This window comes from Coloeus monedula, assembly GCF_965178545.1.
Source record: "Coloeus monedula genome assembly, chromosome: 6".
NCBI classification, from domain to species: Eukaryota; Metazoa; Chordata; class Aves; order Passeriformes; family Corvidae; genus Coloeus; species Coloeus monedula.
Genome location: NC_138786.1, coordinates 26,739,841 through 26,762,681, shown reverse-complemented (window position 1 = coordinate 26,762,681; position 22,841 = coordinate 26,739,841). Strand labels below are relative to the sequence as shown.

Below are 22,841 nucleotides of genomic sequence, written 5' to 3'. Positions count from 1 at the left end.
TCTCCAGTGAGGGAGACTCCACAACCTCTCTGGGCAACCTGTTCCAGTGCATGGCCCCCAGAACAGTAAAGAAGTTTTCTCCATGTTCAGGTGAAACTTCCTGTGCATCCGTTTCTGCCTGTTGCCTCTTGTCCTGTTGCTTGGCACAACCGAGCAGAGCCTGGCTCCATCCTCTGACACCCTCCCTTCAGATATTGATTGACATTGATGAGTCCCCTCTCAGTTGTCTCTTCTTGAGGCTGAACAGGCCCAGCTCCCTCAGCCTTTCCTCATAAGAGTTGCTCCAGTCTCCTAATCTTCTTCAAAGCCCTTCTCTGGACCTGCTCCAGGAGCTCCATGTCTCTCTTGTACTGAGGAGCACAGATGCAGCCTCACAAGGGTTAAGCAGAAGGGTAGAATCACCTCCCAAGACCTGCTGGCAATGCTCTTCCTAATGCATTCCAGGATACCATTGGCCTTCTGGGCCTCCAGTTTTACTTTTTATAGTATATACACTTACTTAAAATATTTTTTAAAACCTCTGAGTTAATTTTATTTACAAAACCCTTGACTGCTTTCTCTACCATAGTTTATTAAAACAGAAATCAGTTTGAAAGCTAATTTGTTTTCTTAATTATCCCATTTTATTCAATTATTTAAATATTTTGGAAAATGAAATGAATATACTTCTTCTCTGCTTTCATTAGTGTTTGCCACTTTATTTGAATTGGCTTTGACCTTACATATTGTACCTACATAGGTAAAGAACTTAAGTGTAGGTCTAAAGCTATTCACCATATTATTTTAATGGACTAAACCTAGCCCAAACAAAACTTCGTTCTCATCTGTTTCAATGCAGTCAATACCTGCCACTACTATAAAAAGCTTCCGTAAGAAATAATTTTGAGCCAACCACAACCAAGAAAATTACTGGCCTAATGTAATTACTGTACTGTGTAATTAGATATGCTTCTTTCTCTGTGTGAATGTAGTCAATAATAACAGTTCTGTAATTACTACCTACTAAAAAAATAATCACACAATACCTAAGCAAAGTGTCTACTGCTTTGTCAAAATCACAATACTCTACCAAGACAAGTTGTTATCAGCACAATTTCCCCCAAACTGATGACTTTTCCATGGGTGCAGCTTCCCAGCAGCCAGCTTCAATGGTTATTAGGAGTTTAATTTTTTCAAGGAGTACAGCTCTGGGACAGTTCACCATATGGTTTCACCTCATGGAGAGAACTGGGGATTTGAGTGATGTTATATAAGAAAACAAAAATTTAAAAAGATAGTAAGAGTTGCTGAGCAACACAGTATCTTTCCAGTTACAGTCACAAAATCTGCCTACCAAGGGATTCTGGTTTTCAGTTCTTTCAGTTTGAGGCTGAGTGTAGTTGCCTTTGCAAATCTGAAACAGGCAGGCAGTTGTCTTGGTCAGATCCAGATCCTGAAACAGCTGACATTTTTTATGCCAAATGTAAGCAAATTATAATTATCCTCAGTGTTTCTTCTACTACTATATACAGATATATACGTACACATAAATGCCGGCATCTAAAATACCTAAAGCAGATAGTAAAAGCCTTTGATTGCAGGTGATCAAAATTCTATTACTTTTTTTTTAATTGTCCAGACTATAACAACTCCTAGGCTTTGGCATCATCTGGTATTTGAAGAAGCTTAAAACACCTAACAAGACACGGACCAAGTGAGGAATACTTAATATTTTCCCCCTATTTGTTGGGAGAAATATAACTTAAATATCCACAAATGTTCTGTGTAGGGAAGCAAGGTGGAAGATTTTCCCATAGCTAAAATAAAAATGCCCCAAATAATAACAACAACAAAAACAAAACCCTGAATTTGCCATTGAAGGCACTTCATACTTTCAGCAGCCAGCTTCTGTGCTCTTACCCCTTATTAAAGGTTCCTGGAATCCTCAAGCTCAGGAGATTCTTGCTGCCAAGTCTACTACCCACTTGGCTGAATCAGACATGAATCACAAATCGAGACAAAGATCTCAATGGGTGGGAGGTGAAAGAGCAAGTTAAGAAGACGAATGCTCCTCAAGTGTATGCAAGCAAACCCTCACACAAACCTTTATCACTGAGCTCCTGAGTGCAACACTTAATTCAGCTCCCAAGGTATGGTAAGGCTCCTACAGCAACTCACTTAGACCTGCTGTTACCACGTTTCACCTTCTCTTGGTCCTGGCCAGGAAACAGGTTCCTGAAGCACCAAACACTAATCTGCACAGGAGTCAGTGTTTATGACTAGACAAAAAGCTACTTAGGGCCAGAATGCTGCGCTGTGCTAACTGATATCTGGGCAGCCTGGTCCAGAGTCCGGAGCTGAGAGCATCGGCTTGAGAAAGTCTGTGCCCTGACATGTAACAGCATCATTCTTCACGCTGTCTGAGGTCTATGCCAACCAGTGCCAACTGATAATTTGGCCAAATCACAGCAACTGGCCTTCTGCCAGGGCAGCTGTGTTACTTCAAATGTTGTAAGCTCTTGCTCAAGGAATAAAAAGAGTGTAATCACGTCCCTGGTCAAGGATATCCCTGAGCACGCTGGATGCCTTGGCAGCCCTGACCATCCTTGTACCTAAGTCCCCAGGGGAACTTAACACTCCCTGCTCTGTCACACAGTTGATCTTCCTGGGATGTACGAGTGCCAGCTGGAGCTGTAAGACTGATAATCAACACCAAGGGAGAATTTGCACTCCTAAAGAGCAGCAGTTTGCATGCTACACAAGCAGCCTCCTGATCAGCACCTCTCATCAGACTGCCAGGCAAACTGTGACTACACCTTCATCTCTCCCTCCCTCCCTCTCTTTCACCCTCCAGCCTCCAAACCTTAGAGGAGAAACAGTGCTCAGTCTGTACTTAGCCCTTGATGCTTCTGGCTTTGCACTCAGCCATGGGTGAGGGCCACAGCTGCTCAACCAGCTTTTGGCAGGTGTATCCTCTGACTGCAGGGTTTCCATTTCCTGTTTGTGCTGCACTCATGATGGGCTGGGCTAAACCTTCAGAGTCATGAGAAACACTTAATGCAATAAGCAGAAACGACACTGCAAGTCAGAAGCCTCAGGTTCCTGTGTTTTCTCCCCTGTGGTGCCTCACCAGGCAGTGAGATGTATTTGTAATTTGGCTTTGCTACCCTTTAGGACACTTGGTAAGCTTGCTGAGTGTTCATTACGTTTGGACTAAAGGCAGCAGGGAAGGGAAGAGAAATGGATGGTCAGTATCGGACTCAATTACCAGGAGCACAAAATCCCATGTCCCACTCCTTAGCTGGATTCTACTTGTACACTCCAGGAGCCGCTCCCTGCCAAATCAGAGGAAAATGAACTACAAAGAAGCAAAAGTCTTGCTTGCCTTCCTTGGTGCAAACAGCATCAAGAGCCACAGTCTGCTAACTATTCTGCAGGAATCTATGTCAGCATTTTGTTTCTGGTTATTACCAAATGTTAGAAATATCTACAACCTCTACATTATTCCTGGGGCAAAAGACAAAATAATAAAGTAATTAGATGGCTTCAAAGCTGCACTGTCACAAGGGTTTCCTTCATTTACCTCACAGATATGTTGTAAAATCCGACACTGTTGACTAAAAGACAGATTTCACTTCAATAAGAATAAATGTTACCTGTCCTAAGGGATACTAAACTGTCCACCTTCCATAGCAGGTATTAAACATGGCCATTATCCCTCTTTTCACAGCTTCTGGTCTGCTCTGAAAGACACTGGTTCTCTAACAGGATGGAGCTCTGCCACCTGTCCGTACTGAGCACAGGAAAGCTGAACCAACGGCATTCTGCCCCTACCAGGGTTCTGCCAAAACATCAGTCTTGCTGGAAACTGAAATGTTATTATCCAAGAAGTAAATGGAAAGTTCCTCACTACGAAAGTTGACTCAGAGCCCCAGCATTCAAGATTTATTCAGGCTGTCCATCACCCAGAACAGATATGTGGTAAATCAAATACCACTTTAGCAGATGGTGTGGCAGAAGGAAAGAAAGCTTTCTTAACCTCCAAAACAACTGCAGTTTAAATCTTCAGAAAGTCTAGTAATTTGACAATTCTCTGCCCGTCCTCCACATCTCACGGGTCACTGATTGACATCTCCAGTCATGAGAAGGGGACATCTAGAAAGACAACACTCTTTACATGATAAAATAAACCAAATATCCTATCAGGTAGGACACAGAATTATCAGTTCCAAAGAGGATGAATATTTGGGAATACTTAAAACCCAAACAGATCCACATTTCTCTGTGCACAGACCAATAAATAGTTTAGCCTAAAACATAACTGCAACTTGTTAAGGCGCGAATGTGTCATTTGTGAACTGTACATGACCTCAAATCCAAATGTATTGCCAAGTGCCAATCCATTTACATCAGGTGTGGTTTCTGCATAACATCAAGTGAGACTGTGTTCTGGCAAGAAGCCAGGAAATAACTTCAAGAAGCTAATCTCCCGAGAGTGAACTTGGGAAGGAAGCTGAGCATGTGCTTCATCTTATTTGCAATGGTGGTGCAGTCTGTTACCTGGAGACACAGCTCTGCCCAGCAGTTCAGGGCTCGGCTTACCACCACTTTAACATCCCAGTGACTCAGTGGCCACAGCAGAATCTCCAGTCTGAACAGACAAAGAGAAATAAAGAAAATTTTAATGCTTATCCCTTTTTACACTTTCCTATTTTCCAGAAACCACTACCATCCAACAGAAATTGCAAAATTGTTTTCTACTAACTGGTCAAAGACCCCTCTCTTCATATCCCTGGCAGTTTGAGTTAGTGGACACGTTGAAAGCCTACCCTGCTTTCAATACATCCTCGTATAAGGGCCCCAGGAGCTGCATCCCACACAGCTTTGAGATTCTGCCTGAAAGAAATGTAACAGCAGAAGACTACTACATGGTAATTCAGTTTTTCTATAGAAAAGGATAGGAAGAACAAGGACAGAATTAAAGTTGCTGTAAGTACCTATTGGTTACCTGAGATGATTGTGCTCCATTTTAGTCACTCTTCCAAGAAAGTTTGGACATACTGAGGGAAAATTCAGGGACAAATAACAAATATATTGCTGAGGTAAAAATAACTGTTTATCCTGAGAGCATGGCAACTGTCTTCTAACACGCAACAAGGTTTCATAATTATAAGAGCAGTCAATTGTTCTCCATGACCACTGGGAAGGACAAGAACAAATGGCTTTTATTTGCAACAAACCCAAAATATTCAGGCAAGGTTTAAGAAAAGGGCTTTCTGAGGTATCAATGAGTTTTAAAACAAGCTTGACAAATGAGTGTAAAATCATGGTCTAACTCAGTCACAGGAGAGACCTGCCAGCAAGACAGAAGTGGGCTGCTCCCACTGTCAGTGAGCTGCAATACTTTTAAAGGAGTCCTTGTCATAAGCACCAAGATGGCTCATCATCAATGGTCTTATGACACTAAAGTCCTGCAGGACTGTGAAGAAAGTTACATGAACCCTTTTTGCTCTGTATTTCCATTTCCTAAAAATATTAAAACATTCTATTAGAAAATTAAGTTCCTCATACCAATACTTGTCTGCAAATCAGGGTTTCTAAAATTATTGTACACATGCAGGTATATATCTACATATATAGAGAGAGGTTACTGACAGGTATTGATTTTAGAAATGTTTTTACATAACTTTTCTTTCCTACCATGATAATTTAGCTTCTAACATCCTAAACTGTCAGCCACTCACTTGCTGAAGATCTGAGCAAATTTCACTGCTTCAGTATGGAATCTAGGTCCAGATATGTGCCCTTTCTCTGCTCCAGTTCCCACAACTGCAGGTTGTAACAACTCTACTTCAGAACACTGCTGAATAATTTAAGTAATTAGTGCTTGTAAACTAAATTCGAGGCACTCAAATAAGACAGTCAAGCAGTAATACAGTGTTAAGTGAAACAGATTATTAGAGTCTAAAAATATGTCATGTAAAAAACAGACTGGACATAAACTGGTAGCAGTTTGCCATCTGTTCTTCTATCTATCACAAGACAAAGTCCAGTAGTCCACCTCTCCTTCCTTGTTTCCTCTGAACTGCCTCTTCCATTATCCTCTAAAGAAGCATAAGGAGTGACTGCTTCACCTGTGGTGCATTGCACTGTTCAAACAGGGCCCACCCCTTGCAAAGGAATGCAAGTGTCAACATGCGACAGGCACTGTTACTGAGCGGGGTGTGGTATTTACCTAGGGGAAAGCCACATCCTTCAACCACTTTAGTACCTCCGAGCTTCAACCTGGTAACCATGAGATTATTCCAAACCACTCTGTTGAAAGGATTTTGAAACAAATAAACAAAAAAATAACAACCCCAACCAAACAAAAACCCACACTCCTATTAATGGAATGATGAAGAAACCTGTACTTCTATGGAAATGAGTACCCTTCACCTTATCCCACTGGAGTGAGAGGCTTACAAGGTAGTTGTTTGTTTTTGAAGCAAACCTAAGATTAGAGAAACTCGTCCTTCCCCAAGTCAGCCCTAAGAACTATGTAAGGAATCCAGAGAAAAGATGACTTATCCCTTGAGCAAAACTACAGGCTCAAAAAAGACTTTCTGTTAACAGCAAGATAAGAGAGGCGAGCTGAATTCCTCCTCTGTATCAGTAGCAGGTAGTCCCAGAGACAAAGGATTATTTAAGATTTTAATTTCCATAATGTAGCCTTAAGAAAGGGAACCAAATTCAGACCTTACATAAGCATGAGTGACTCAACTAAAGACTGAAACTGAAACAAGGCATCTGTCTTCCTGAAGAGCTGTGGGTGTTTGAACAATAGTGTATGTGTTTTATGGAGCATGTTTCCTCTGCCCTGAAGGTAAACGTGTGTTCTCCATCAGGATACTGGAGATTCCACCTCTGTAGAAGCACAAACCTCAATTGCCAATTATTAAGATGCAAACCCGCCTAAAAATAAAGTAAAATGAACAGGGTGTAGTTTATAAAGACAATTTATCTACCAAAATTTTTATCTCATAGTAAAAGAGATAAAAAACCCCCATAAAACTTCAAAGAACTTCATACTGTTGGCTCCTAGCAACAGAACTGCAAGCCACATTCCCGTATCTTGCACAACCACCTACACCAGCCTCCTGAAATATGGAGCAGGCAGCAGCTTCCGTGCCAGATTGGACATAGGTAGCAAAACCAAGAGCGACCAATATCCATTTACCAGGGCTCAACAAAGAGAAGACAGACATTGAAATGTCATTTGCAGATGGGTGATGACCTATGCAGGTCATGTAGAGAAGTTACTTCACAAGCCAAGACTGATTTTGCTGCCCATCTACTCTTTTTCTTCAAGAATGCAATGTAAAAAGAATATTGGTGACTTGGCTACATTCATCCTATAGTCCCAGACAGGACTGTTGGCTATAAAATCAGAGGACTGAAAAAGCAGACTAGGATCAAGACACAGAACTACAGCAATGGAAGAGGACATATTTCTAGAGATGACGCAGAAAACCCCAATGTATAAACAGGGACAGAAGAAAGATGATTAGTTATCTGTCACTCCAGTTTTAATATTGGAATGAGAAACCATACTCAAGATATCAGCCAGTCCTACACTGGAAAAAGACTTGGAGACTGTTGGCATAGTGATTAATAAGCACTGGACTGTTAGAGAGCTCAGGACTTGCTCCCTTTCTTGGTGTCTTTGCTGAAGGCACATAATTCTCTTTGGTCTTGCTAAAAATTTTTGGAAAACAACTCATGAAACTGTTATAGGGGCCCGATTAGTGCCCAAATCCAGGCAGACCATTAGGCCAGAAAGAACTCTAGAGGCTTACTTCTTCCTAACATATAAAATATGGCTTCATGATTTCTAATACTGACTGCCTTTGGTAATCCTGCTGGCAGCATGAGCAAGTTAAAGGCAAAAGCACCTGAAAGTCAGGAGTCTCTATTTTAAAATCCTTCCATAGATTTTTCAACAGAATGGCAAGATCTGTCCTGAAATGAGTACCTCAGGATTTAATTGCTTACTCCTTCTGGGTTGGTACAAAGAAGGCAAACAGGGTCCTTCTTTAAATTCCACAGAGCAAGACAATACAAACTGTATCAAATCATCAGCTCAAAATTCTGATACTCAGGATTCTGCACTATTAAAAGTGAGAGCTGAAGCATAGGAAGGTTTCTTAGTTTCTTCAGATTACATTTTCCTCTAAACAAAGCTGACCCTTTGTGGGGTCAGCGATGCTGTTCCTACAGAACATACACGGGTGGCAAAGGAGGGAGCCCACACCAAGCAGAGCTTATCATGATTAGAATATTCAGGTCAAGTGCACTTAGCCAACAACCCACTCAAACCCTGCACAAGATAACAGCTGATCTGCATGCAAAAACACTGTTCACACAGATTTTTATCCTTTCTGCTGCATCACGTAAGCATACAACGATGGAGAAGAGTACAAAGGCCATACAGGCTTGCTCCAGCCCTGCCTCTTTCAGAAGATCAGGGTCTCAAAACCCAGATTTCCTGCAAAACCACCAAAGCACCAGAATTCTTTATATGTTTCATTCTCTGGTGATTTGCTCTAAGTTACCCACCTCAAAAAAGATCTAAAACTGTTTGGTTTGCTTCAGATTGAACAACTCTAACAAAACTTGAGCTGTTCCCAAGGCTAGAAGAAGATTCATATTGACCCCACAACAAAATTTCTAATGAATCCTCTCAAAAGCTTTTTAACCTTGAGTTTTGAGGAAGGAACCCGAAATCTAGGAAGAGGAGAGTTTTCAAAGGAGGAGTAAGCAATGGGAAGAGCAGAAGTCAACCTGACAAAGTCTAGCAAATTGTAAGAACCTCAAATTAATTTGCAGTAGAATCACGTTAGGATTTAATTACCTTCTGTGGAGACTGCTGGATACAGCACACACAAGGGATCAGTGTAGCTCAGCTGTGAGGGATGTGTTCAGCCATACACAGGAGATAAGCTCGAGGAGGCTCAGCTGTGAACCAGGTTTTCCCCATACCAGAGGACACCTGTCACAGGGCCTGCAGAGCCTGTCCAAGTGCAGCCTTCCTGTGAGTGCCCTCTCTAGCACTGGCACACTACCCAGGTCAGGCAGTGCCACCTTGCTCCACAGCAAGCACTTTGGGAACAGAGAGAGGATGAAACATCACTGCCAGATGTCAGTGCCTTCCGCCCTGGAACACGTTCAGATCCAAAATTACATCTGTGATGGATCTTTAATAATGTCTTAAATGCAAAACTGAGTACTCAGAAGTTAGGAATTTTCAGAATTGAAGTTTTTGGGATAAACTTAAAGGCAACCGTTACTGCAGTAATAGACTGTTTTCCAAATTTTAGTGAATTTGTTTTCACAACCTGTTAAGTGAAGTGTTTTAGTCATATCTTACAGGGAAAAATACTGAAGGAAAGATAGGTTAATATGAAAAGTACCCACTAATTTTGAAAGCTTAATCTAAGGTGTCGATTTTTGCTTTTCCTAATACCCAGTGTTATACAATACTATAGAACAGTGTTGTAGAACAGCTCCCATTAACTTTGGTTGCATGTACAAATGTTCCGTGTTTCTGCTAGTAAGGCTCACTTTCAAGTCAGTCAAAAGGAAAATGAGAAAAATACGTTATTTTCTATGGTGAAAGTCTGCATAAATAACTTGCCTAGGCTCTTCCCAGGCAAAGAGGGACTGTGAAACTCTGAAAGGCAGCAGTTCTCCACATCGGCATTCAGCAGCATTAAATTGGGAAGCCAGTCTTCCCCTTCCTGTGATCTGCTGCAGAGCTATCTATGAATAAACAGAGGTTCTGCAATACATATCATCAGTCACTGTGGAACTGTAACTTGTCCTTTGAGTTGATTGGAAATATAAAACAGTTGAAAGTCATTAATTCTGTGCATCAAGTGCTATGCCTGCTTGTAATGAAAGACAGCAGAACATTAACATACCCACACTGCAGGCACGCGAGTTCTTTCATTACATATACTTTCAGTGTTTGACTGATGATTTCTTAACACAGTTGTCACATGTTCTCCTGCTTTTTTGAGAATGTATTTTCCTTGACTTTTAAAGCAATAGTCTGCTTGCCCATTAAGTTTTGCTCTTCCCTCTAGTCCTTCCTCTTGCATTTCCAGTAGCCTTCCCAACCACTCCCAGCCACTCCCCTTCTGTCTGCCTGTACATAACCTGTACCTATCACAATCCTCTTACTTCCCTCCTCTCCAAAGTTTTGCCCTTGAGTAGCCTGCATTAGAAGCTTGCAGCTACCCTTTGCAATGTGTGTACCCATAAGACTGGTCATCTGAAAGCACCAGACAGTACCACTACCTGTGCCACGTGCTCAGAGGATCTTTGAAGATTTTTCAGCAGAGTGGTGATTTCAGAGCATCTGAAGAGGTTCCAGTAGTGGAAGGTGCTGACACATGGCAACGATGCTCCCTCCATTTCCAAAGTGTGTGCTGCAGAGTGAGCCAGCACTGGCTGGTGCTGGTGAGAAATGCCTTCTTGTATGGCAAAACCCAGTTCACAGCTGCCTCGTGCACAGCTGAGCCTCCTCAAGCTCACCTCCTGCGCCTGGAGTGGGATGGCTGCACACATCCCTTCCAGCTGAGCTCCACTGATCCCTTGTGTGCCCACAACACAGACTTTGACTAGCACCAGCACTTCAAAGGTGAGAAGTAGAAGCCTGCATTTGATTCAGCACTCCACCACAGGAAGCAAACAAAGTAGAGCACAGAAAAGATGTGCTGTCTCGAGTGAACATCACTAGAAAGAACCGCTGCAGTGTTCTCAACTGTATGGAGCTGCTTGAAAAGAGCTGAGACACAAAGAAAGCTGTGTTCTCTGTAGCAGCTCAGAGTAGTGAATGCAGCTATAACTAAGAGTGAATCACTTTATGCTGGGATGTGGCAGAGACCAGGAGACAAAATCAGTTATATTGATAATGAATGATGATTTTCTACTATCACTGTATGAAGTATGTATGAAGCTGTATGAAGCAGTTTCTGCTGATACATCCCAAGTGAACTGTGCCATTCCCACTAACTTACAGAGTTCAGCAACATCCCAGCTTCCTGTTAATCCTCTGGATGAATCAGACACATTTCAGTACCAATGACAGACATAACATGTTTCTATACGTATTCTTTATCACCTGTAACCACACCTCCGTTACAAATGTGGCTCATGTTACAGATGAGGTCAGAAGGCTGAATAAGAATGGCAGACTGAAGTTGAATGTGAGTAAAATAAAGGTGGTATTAGTGGGCTGACATAAACAGTTTAAAGTGTTTGCATCACTGCATCACCTTACTTGGATACTTCAGCCTGTGAATATGGAGTGTTCCTGGATTCTGGGTTAATGCCAAGCTCCCATAAAGTAGTGTTTGTGTCATGCTTCCTACAGTCACTCTGGCTTGGAGAGTCTGTCCCAAGCTCTAAATCTGGATCACGCCAAGTCTATGATCACTGCTTCAAATGACTGTCAATTTGTCTTTGGCTAACTTCTTCCCAAGGAATAGAAGATTTGCTAAGGAGCAACAATAGCCAGGCCTGATGGGTTCAGGGCAGGTTTCTATAGTATCAGTCTCACACCCCCGTGTTTTGGAATGTAAAAGATTTCATCCCTTGTGAGAAGCTCACCATTCATCAGTACAAAAACCCACTCAAATGCTGCTGGTTATGTGTTATCCCAGAAAGCATTCTCCATTACTGACAGGAATGAATCAGTTAAGCACTGGAAACAACATGCCAAAGTATTTGCTAGTCTGACACTGGATGAGCAGGTAGCCTCTCCCCCTTCCCTATTGTTCAGAATGAGTTGATGGAGTGTAACACCTGCTCCCACTCCCCTCCTTTTTTTTGTGATATTTTTCCCCAGGTATGCTATGCTTTGGACAGACAATGCCGTCTTACCCAACTTGTGAGCTTTTGAGATGAAGCTCTGCTGGTAGAGAAAAGCACTTAAAAATTCAATTTAAACCTACACTATGCAAGATCCAAATTAACATGGACTGACAAGCCAATTTTGGTGCAAGAACTACGCTGACTGAGAAGGAAGAAGAGAGACAGACCCGACTGCTGCTGTACATAAGATCACTTTTTCCTTCCAAAATGTGTAAGGTTAACATTACTTTTTTTGCCACCACATTTTGCAGATAATCACTACAAAATGCCATTTGATGATCCTTAGTTTTTCTCTCAGCCACTGCTAAACAAAACAGCTATTTACCACATAAATACAGTGCATTCTCAGCTTCCAACATTAAATTGCACCACATTGTGAGCAGTTAATCAAACTGGTCCACTTTAACACACTCCATTTATAATAAACTTTAGATGTGAGTTGAGGTAATTTTTGAATATGTTAACTACCACATTAATTACACGTGGTAATTAAATTAATAAATTAAAAAATATTCACTCTAATCAAGCCAGTCTAACAGGGTAACAGTATCAGCACCCAAAAAATATACAGACATGCAAAATTTCCAAACTGTTGCTCCAGCCATTACCCTTATTCCTTTTGAGACTGACATGGGTTTTCACAAATAAATCTGGTGAGAGAATGACAGCTTGAGAAAAATATACTTAGGTATGACCTCTTTAAATATGCATCACCCAGTGATGAGGAGTTGGCTGTTACTTTTTTCCCACCCTTCCAGTTGTAACAAGCATTATAAAAATGCACATACAGAAAAACTTCTACAACACACCCAATACAGCAGGAAATACAAGTCCATAAGGAAAAAGTTATCACAGGGTTCTTTCAATTTTAGACTGTATGCCCAAACAACATGTCCTTTAACATATGAAAAATGAAAACTATCAGAGTGAAATTGATTCAGAAAAGAAGAATCTTGTAACCTCTAAGTCACCATTTCAGATATATCCAGGATTAGAAACTCTTATCTGATAAGACATTTAATTGCCTCTCAACTGATTTGGAAAGAGCTAAGTAATTTCCTTACAGACAAGAATCCACATTACTAATAAACATTCACCATTAGACCTGATACTGCTGATGTTTTGATATACTCCACCATTGCAATGTACAGTGGTGAAGAATTCATCCTCAAACTGAGAGAAGGCTCCCAGTTCAGAGTTTTGTTCCAAGAACTGTGCAGAAGTGGAACATTACTGCTGTTCACCTCAAATTTGTTCAGTATACAATAGGAGGACTTCACTATTTGGGACTGTCATTATAAATCTGCATGTTTTTAGAAGCATAAAATGTATTCCATTAAAAGCAGCTGTTTCATGAGCAGCACACTAGTGAAGCTTTGTTTCTACATGACTGGTATCCCTGCACTCTTTATCAGAGTATCCACAGCTTGCCACTGTCCTCTATAAACTCATTCCAAAAGCCCTCCAACCTCCCTAATATTTCCACACCTCTTCATAAATTCCTCCCTTTCTCCCCTGTGCCTCAGCTAGTGCCTTCCACATTCCCTAACCTCACCAGCCCACAGCACTGTACACTTTCTCCTAATTACCCTCAGGACAGGAGACACTACCTACTGCAGCTCGATGCAGCATGGAAGCACCTATGGACTAGCCAGTATGCACATGCCAATTTTCCAGTCAACACACAAAACAGAAGACAGCTGTTTAGCTCCTCTGGCACCTTCTCCCCCAGAGAAGAAGTGGTAGGCACTTATTTTGGTTTCCTCTCTCCCACCCAGTCTGACCTTTGTGAAACTTTAAAGAGCTCTTGAAGAAACTTTGAGATGTCTATGCCATTGCCAAATTTGGCTGAAACCTACTAAAGCTGTTGAAATGGAATTGATAGAGTGATTACACAAGCTTTCTTTCCTTTGTAGAGTAGGCTAAAATCCCATTAACAGTCTTACTTATGTCATCCCGTCATTCCTATTCTTCATTTAAAAATAACGGTTTTATTCTACTGCATTAGCTTATGTAACCCACCCCTGAGCCAAAGTAGTTGAAACTTTCATTCTGTATTTATTAAATTATTTAGCTAGTTAGCTATTAAGTGTGTGTGCCTTTCTACACACTTGTCCATTTTAAGGTACTTGATGTTACGAAAAATAACATCAAGAAGATCAGTGAAACCAAACCAAATGCACTTCATTAATGAATATCCCCCCAAAGTTACCAGACTGGTATCATTGCAGGCAAGAACTGAACTGCTTTTTCTCTAGCAAACTGTCAGCTGTTCTCATGGTTACAGTTCTAGGAATTTGGAATGACAGGTCACAGTTATGAAAATGAGTAGACTTATTTGGCATCTTTCTATCTAGTAAATAACATTCTCCTATAAAGAGGACAAGAGGCTGCTGTACATTATCAGTGTGTTCATTCTCTGTGAAAATCACTTTTTAAAGCCTCTGTCCCAACAAAGAAGGTGCTAACCAGACTTCGTGTTTCTTAAAACTGCTCATTCACAGAGTGAAGACAAAAATATGTAACTCTTGTACTCTCTCCATTACTATAAACGCACCACTGGTGTTTTCACTGCAAGATTCAGCTGTGTATATACACCTCCCAGATGGCATGAAGCAAGGCTACAGAAGTGCTTCCCATTTAAATGCAAGCGAAGGCAGGAATGTTAGCTTTTGCCATAGGGTAAAATCTATTCTGTCAATCGGCTATTTAAAAAATAACCAATATTTTTTCTTTTAAGTTAACTGCCAAGATTTACAGAGCTCCAAATAAGGCATTTCCATTAGCACAGCTTTGCACAACTGGTTTTCACTGAACCCCAAGCTGAACAAACAGGACAGCAGCAGAATAGGCTTCTCTCATACTTCTATCCCTTCATTGTTGGAAGGGGCTTCCTTCAGGAAAGCCAGGACAGCCCAATTTCCAAGCCTCTGCTAATTACTGCAAAATGGCATGAATAACTTATGCAGAGAAACTGGAACACCACCCACTGAGCTTCTCTCAAAGGTGGGCCTGCCCAGATGCAAACGGCACGCGGTCCCAGCGGAGCCAGGCTGGGACTGCGCTGTCACACCGTCAGCCATCGGTCCCAAGGTATTCACTGCCCCCACACGGGCCCTAACACTCAAGGGACATGCCCACGTACTGTGCTCAAAAAGAAACAAAAATTTAACATTGTCATGAAGTGTCAATCCATCCAACCCAGAATGCTCTGTGAAACACTTAACTGAATCACTCATCCTCTGGGAAAGTTGTTTGCCAGGTGAACTGCCAAGGAGAACTGTCCTCCAAGGAATACAGTCAGAGAGACAGCACACCCAGGCACCATCCTGGGGTTTAAGGCTTGAGAACTCCAGGGCAGCAAGCCCTGAACACAGAGGCTCCTGAGCTTCCCATCTCACACACAGTCCTGCACAGGTAGCTTGAGAGCCCACAATATTTCAGACTCACCTGGGTCTTGATCTCCAGGTCAACAGCAGAGAGGCCTGGGAGGGCCTTCTTCAGCTTAGGTCTCAGGTTCCTGGGTCTCCAGATGGAAGCCTTGAAGCTCTGATAACAGGAACATTATCAGAACTTCTACTCCCACAGTTGAAGACCTGGGCAAGTTTCCAAGGTCCCTGGTAGGCACTGGGGAGCCTGGCAGGCTTGACAGCCCAGCAGTTCTCTGAGCACTGGTCTGAGCTTAATCGTAAGGTGCCAGGCTCCAAATTAACTTCTAACATTTCCAGAGAAAAGTCTCAGGGAATTCCCCAACAGAAGAGAAATTTTAAAATGTCAAAATTTCCCATGAATTAGGAAACAGTAACTTTGGCCCACCTCTGATTTCAGTTTCCTTCAGAAAAGTCTCTATCCTTTTTGTTCCATTCTTTGAACAAGCCTTCAACTATTAAAATACACTGAAAACAATAAATATGAACAAAATGTTCCAAATTGCCTCTAAATAAAATCTTCAAAATATAAAACCGTTCCTTAGGTTATCCTAAAATTTGCAGTTACTTTCACTTGCATGTGCCTACCTTGAACCCAAAGCCTTCCATTCTAAACTAAACATTCATCCTGCCTCAAGATTTACAAGCTGAAAGGACACATCCTGTAAAGCTGAACCCCCAGAGTTTCAAAGCATAGACTCCAACTTTGGCATGGTATGAAGTCACTGCTTTGCTAAAGAAACAAGCGTGGACAGCTGAGTGCAGGGGTCACAGCCTTGCCCAGTAACAAAAGACATCAATCACAAGAACTGTCCTGGATGCCTCCAGGCATTGGGGAGCAAACAGTGCGGCCACCTGAGATGACAGGCAGAGCACCTGACCACAGGAGAAACAGCAGATTCCTGGGATTTGAGCTCTTGGTGGGTAATGCAGAAAGGAAGGGAGGGATGAACCACATAAGCAGTCACTGAGCAGGTGAGCCCACTTAATTTATTAGGTAGTGCCATGAAATTCTGCTGGTTTGGAGTCCTAGGTACCAGTCCCTGCTCCGGTTTGACAACTTGCCAGAGAAGGGATAATGAGGTAAAGAAAATCAGTCAGAATGCAAGAATGCAAGTTTGCCCCATCTTCCCCTACACTGCAGGTATGAAAATGTAACTCAGCCTTTTAAAACATCAAGTATTTTACTTGAGTTGAGGGAATACCTACTTTACCAAGGAGGCATTAACCAGTCCTGCACTAAACTTTAGAAAACTGCAAAAACCTTTTCAAAAACTGAGTTATTACAATACTATCAAAGTTCTCAATTTCACACGCACCTAAATGAACAGGACAGTCTCTCAGAGTTTAAAACATTTATAATACAGGTATTTTTAGTTTGTCTATAAATCAGTGTTAAAGATCTTCTTATTTTAATATTTTATTTTCTTGTAATTAAAAGGTGGCTATAAAGACCTCCTAAAAGAAAGGAGTACCACTCACATCCACTTATGCTGTATTACATACATGCATGTCAGACTACAGGGAAGGATACACTCCCAATCATTTAGGTCTCAATATTGCCCTCAGTACCAATGACTTCAAAGACGCAGAAGCATAATCTTTGAGATAGCACAGCTTCTTATCTGAAGAATCAGTTTTGCTTCAGTCTATATTCACAGTTTAATCAGATGCCATGATGCCACCTCAGAGTTCTCTTACTGCTGAAGTGTCATCACTTAATTCTTGCTCCCCATTAAGCAAACATAATGCAATAGCAGGGATATTGAATAAAATGATCCTATGGCCCTTTATTATCTTTAATTTCTATTCTCCTGCTATTTCCGCAAAATTCCATAGCATATATTTTAGAAAAGAAAGCAAAAAAACCAGTAATTTTTTCCCCTGAAAACCAGATTCTATCTCAGAATCAAAAGTACAAATTAAGTATTATTATTACAGGTTTCTTGATACTCAACATGACGAAGTACAAAACCTTGGAGTTTTCTTCTCTACCAAAATGAGGCCACAAGTTGATGCAAACAAAACCAATATTGTGCACAGCATTTTAGTTCCTGTACCATGTGTCCTCTAAAGTAGCAAACCCACAATTACCATGAGAAAAGTCCAGCTGGAGGTATCACCTACAAGTTGCATTACGTCTTCATTATACATTTTTTATCAAAACATATGTTCTGCTTGAAAACAATTCAGCACCAATGAGTTGGCAGTAGAACAACAATTTAAGCTGCGGTGTCAATGAAGGTGGGAGGGGGAATTCACTAAAGCTACATTTTTCAGGTACAAAAGCCTGAGAAGCACGCTGAATGGAGTCAGGCAAATACACATCAAAGATCACGAAAAAGCAACTAAGCATATGCCTTTCATCCACTTCGTGGATGAAAGCAGCCAAATTACAGAGGGGATTTACTGAGAAGAATGTGCTGCTGCCAGAATGGACAAAAGCATGCATTCTATCCATTCCAAGCTCCTCCCCATCTCCTGTCATGCTCACAGCAAGAAGCGGCTCAAAACTTGACAACCACAGACTCAGGACTGAAAGAGACAAAAAATACCTGCTGGGAAATGCCTGGAAAATTTTTATTTTGAGCATCTGACACAGGAGACTGGAAAAAAGAAAAAACAACCCACTTATGACCAAAAAACATCTCCCCATATTCCTGGGACATCAAGTACAATTCCACAGCAGAAAGAAATAGCGCACACCTGGCCGGGTTTTTGAGGAGCCCACGTGCAGACGCGCTTTTCCAACAGGCGCAGCAGCCTGTGCACCGCAGCGCACTGCTGCCGACCCAGGACAGGAGTTTCCCGGAGTTTGCGTGGAGTTGGGTCACAGAAACCTCACTCCAAGTAGGAGCAACTAGTGGCCCCTGAGGAGCCCCGCAGGAGCCCAGCTGCCCGGCCAGGCTGGCCCGGGGAGGGGGCAGTGCGTCCCGGGCGAACCGCTCACCCCGCGCCCCTACCTGGCTGGTGTCCTCGCCGTGCTCCAAGTGCACGATGCCCTGGCTCCTACACTCCGTGTCGCTCAGCACATCGTCCTCCGAGTCCTCCAGGAGGGACGAGGAGCCGGTAGAGGAGACCGAGGAGTTAGACAGCCTGCGGGACTGCAGGTGCAGCGAGCTGCCCGTCCTCAGCCCGCCGCCCTCCGGCCGCGCCGGCCGCGCCTGGGGGCTGCCCTGCGCCTCCTCGCTCTCCTCGGCGGTGACGGTGAGCCGGGGGATGACGGGCGGCAGAACCCCGTTCGGGGGTCGGCAGCCCCTCTTCGGCCGGTCGGGCAGCTGACGGGCGGCGGCGGCGGCGACGGCGGCGCAGCGAGCCTCGAAGAGGGAGCAGAGCTCCCCCACGGTCAGCCGCTTGGCCCGGCTGAGCTCCGGGCTGCTGTGTAGCCCCGCGCGGGGCTCCATGGCGGGCTCGGCGCCGGGCTCCTGCCGAGTAGCGCTCCAGGACCGGCGGCCGGAGGCGTGCATGGGGGAGCGCCGCGCCGCCGCCGGGGAAACTTCTTTGTGGCTCAGTCAGTCTCCCGCGGCTGCCCGGAGCCCGGCGGAGAGGCGCATCTCCAGCCCGCCCTGCCCGGGCAGCTCTGAGTCACCCGCGGCGACAGCCCGAGGCTGCTACCGTGCCCGCTGACCGGGCGCCAGGGCCATGGGGGCGCGCTGAGCCCGCCCGATCGCCCGCCCGCCGCCACCGCCCCGCTCCGCCTCGGCGCTGAGGGGAGGAGCGAATAGAGTCGAGCCGCGCCGCGGGAGCCCCTGCCCGCCCCTTCCCGCTGTCGCCACCGCCACCACCCTTTTGGTTTCGCTTTCCCTGCGGCGGCCCCCTGGGAGCGGCCTGGGGGTGTCCCGGTGCGTGCCCGGGTGTGGCGCCGGCGCCCGCGCCCGCCTTACCTCGGCACGCCGCCGCTCCCGCCCGCCGCCCCTCGCCGGGCCGCGGCTCCCCGGGCACGGCGGCTGCGCAGCGCGGCGCGCCCCGGCCGCCCGCGGGCCGGAGGGGCGGCGCGGTCCGCCCAGCCCAGCCCCGGCTGGGACGCGGGGGAGGTGGCCTTTGGTGCTGTCTGGGGATCTCGACCCCCTCAGGGCTGCCCGTGGCGTTGTGGGGGCCGTGTGTGACCCTCCCCTCCGTTCGCGTGACACCGGGGGGCACCTCCAGGCCTCCGGGACTGCCGTCGCGGGACCGCGGCATCCCGGGGTGGCTCGGCGCACCCCGCGGGCGCGGGGGTGTGACTGGGCTGTCACCAGCCCGCGGGGACCGGGTGGCAGTGCGTGAGTGACCTCGCGGTGCCAGCAGCTGAGGGTGTTCCCCCGGCCGCGCTGGGCGTCCCCACGCCTCGCTGTAGCATCCCCGGCGGGCTGCGAGAGCGTGTGACAGGGGCTTGGGGCCTCTCGGAAAGCCCGACTTGTCCGTCACACCTACTGAGCAGTCCTTAATCAGGTTGCCTTAAGCCGCCGGTTGCTGCGATACCCCAGCCCCCTCTACGAATGAATTTCAGCGTTTGACACCCCCTGCCTTGGTACTTCTTGCCTGCTTAACTCCCACTCTTTACCTAAAATGCAACCCGTGCTGGGCTGCGGCATGTGTTGTAATTGTAGCTATTAAGACCTTTGGAACAGGAAAGGCGTTCTACCGTAGGATTACATCAGTTGAAATGATTACTAAAATTAATAATTTTGGAACCAAATGCTAAAGTCTTCAGCTGAGTTTTTGCTCATTTATCTCATTGTTTCCTTGTACTCTCCCATCTGCCTCTCACCATCTGCTCTCTCTTGCCTGGTGCTTGGGTTGGGAGCTCCTTGGAGAAGGGGCTGTGGAGCTCCACACGCAACACAGTCCCAGCCACGGCTGGGACTCCTCCCTCTGGTGATGCTATAAATAATTTGTTAACCTGTTTTGTGATTCGGTCAGATTATTTGACTGCAGCTGATTATTTTAGAGCCTGATGTTGCAGGTTACCTTTGAAAAAGCCTGTTCCAAAAGGCACCACACAACACGCCTTCTCCTGAGGTGGCTGCTGTGCCTCTCACGGGGCCCACAGCTTGTGAATGTTCAGGAGCAGACAGGAAGGCAGCTGGGAAACTTAATAAATAATCAGTCACCTTTGGATACTTTTCTGGAATTAAGTGGTGCCTAGACAGGAGTTTGGGCAGTCTGAAATTTCAGCTGAAATGGCCCATTCTTGTGGTGGACGTAGTCTTGTGTAGAAGCAGTTGTGGGAGTTCTCCCAAGGTGGCGGGGAAGGCAGGGCTGACAGCTGCTGCCAAATATGTGAAAACACAACCAGTAAAGTGCAGAGTAAAATGGTTGGCAGTGCAACTTTTCTCCAACAGGCAGAGAGAAAACCAAAGCACCTGTAGGAGGGTATTCCTTCATGGTAGACTGTAATGGATTTAAGTCCTTTCTGAAAGAAGATAGTCAGCACTTTTATTATTAGTTTTTGCAATTAGTTTCAAATTACACGTAGCAGAAAGACAGTCTCAAAACATGAAAATTGATTAGACCTAGTATATACCTAAAGTCATAACTGTTTAATCAAAACCATGACTTTATAATTGATGGTTTAATAAGAATACTCAGTGATAAATTTATAGATAGAACAGAAAATGCAGGGGGCATTTTTAAATGGGTATCCAAGATTATATGCACACACACGGGTTGGACCCACACAACTCATTTATGTCACTGTGGCAGCTTCTATCTCTAGATAAGCAAGCTGGAAAAATATATTTATTCACAGGAGAGGGGTTACGTATGAGCTTTCACATGTCAAACAGGAACCCTCCAGGAGAGCCCTGCTGCATGTGGAAGGACATTTCAGTTTCCAGTCTCTTTTAGCCGTTGCTCTGTCTGCTGATTCTGCAATTACAAGATTATATGTGGTCTATGATTAAGAAACCTTATTTAGGAAACCTTAACCTTGGCAACGGTTCTGGGACTACCAACTCAGTTCAGTTATAAAATACCATTTTTAAGATTTTACTTTCAACTAATGAAGATGGAAACAAAAACATGCAATGCATTTTTGTTTTAATAAATATATGTATAAAATTTGTTCTTTTAATAATATTGATTAGTGATGATTGCTTGGATAAGATTAGATAGGTATAATTGACTTCTTTTATAGCATAGCAGCTGTAGAGAGCTACTGACCTCTGAAGTCCGCATAAGATCTAACTCAAAGTCTTTCAAGGCTACCTGGAAAATAAAGAGATTCTTCAGTCAGTATCACCAAATTTCCTTTTAAGTGTACAGCTGTTTTAACAAAAGGAATGGTACTGTGTGTCCCAGCAAAGTGCTAGTGACTTGTACTTTTCACTTGTGAAATCCTGCACTCCTGACAGGACAGGGCTGCCAGCGTCCACTAGTGATGCTTGCCAAGAGTTGGCTCTGATAAGATACAGATAAGTATGTCCCTGTTTTACAGGTGGGTAAACTGATAGACAATACATGAGTTGGCTACAGACATACAGCTAGTCAGGGGCAGGAACGGGGAGCTTCGAATTTTCTCTGTGCTACTGTAACTGCCAGATCACTTTCCCAGCTCCAGGGGTGAAGCGTTTTGCTTATCGCAGTCATTCTGATTCATATCGGTACTGCTGCGCACTGCCAGGGTTTCACATTTCACACACGCCTGCTACAAAAACAGCTTTCTGCCTTTATTTATATTGGCAAAAATAAAGGTCTATTTCATTCCCATGAAATCCCTTTCTAAACATTCTTATCCTTAACATATTGCTTATTTCTACTTCCTTTCAGTTTGCATTCCCATAGGGTGTCTAAGCCTTGACAATACGGAGGCAAAGATGCGATGGACAATTCTAAACAGATTAGAAAGATTTCACGAAGACAGCAGTTTAAATATGATCTAGAGGGGGGCTTTGGGTTTAACTTGGCCTGTGCAGTACATACATAGTTGTTCACCACCCACATGAGATTTCTTGGAGACCTTAGAGCATGACAGCTGAGAAGCGCCACCTTCTTGAATTCTGTGCTGAGCATGACCTCAGAATGCCTAGGAAGTACTGGAGAGCTGCAATTTGCAAGTCTCTCTTGGATGCAACAAACACAAGCATTTATTCCTAGGTGTAATATCTCTGAAAGACATATAACTGGGGGGAAAAGGAGTTGGGTGTGTTTTTATACAGGAAGGCCCTTTTCCCAAAACTGGAAGAAAGGCACATGGCCCGAGTGCTGGCTGTGCCTAAGGCAAGATCCCAACTCACCCACAGCCCTTCATGCCTGAGGCAGAGGTTCCCCTCCGTGGCTGAGAAGAAGAGCACATCTCTTCCTGGGAAGCCAAGAGGGAAAGCGGTGGGTGGGCTGCCTCTCAGGAGTGGTGTCAGGAGCAGCTGTGCCGAGGGATGTTGCTTCTCTGCACAGAGGAGGTGGGAGCAGAGCAGGTGATGGGGTGGCCAGCCCAGTGGAGCTGGCAGAGGAGCAGCAGCAGGGACAGCAGGCAGCTTCAGAGGCTCAACACCAGCTCCAAAGGGGCTGGGAATCCTGGCTGTGTGTTTTAGTTGTTCT

At 44.4% G+C, this 22,841-nt stretch overlaps 1 protein-coding gene across 1 annotated transcript in view; it reads right to left on the bottom strand.

Moving 5' to 3' along the window:
• The window catches only part of ITPKA (inositol-trisphosphate 3-kinase A), a gene marked incomplete at its 5' end in the record, with an annotated part of 36,382 nt that extends 17,589 nt beyond the window's left edge, over positions 1-18,793 (bottom strand). The window contains one exon of the mRNA XM_082282853.1: positions 18,290-18,793. Coding sequence (XP_082138979.1) covers positions 18,290-18,793 — 504 coding nt within the window. The remainder of the gene's footprint in view (positions 1-18,289) is intronic.
• Positions 18,794-22,841: the final 4,048 nt, after the last annotated feature.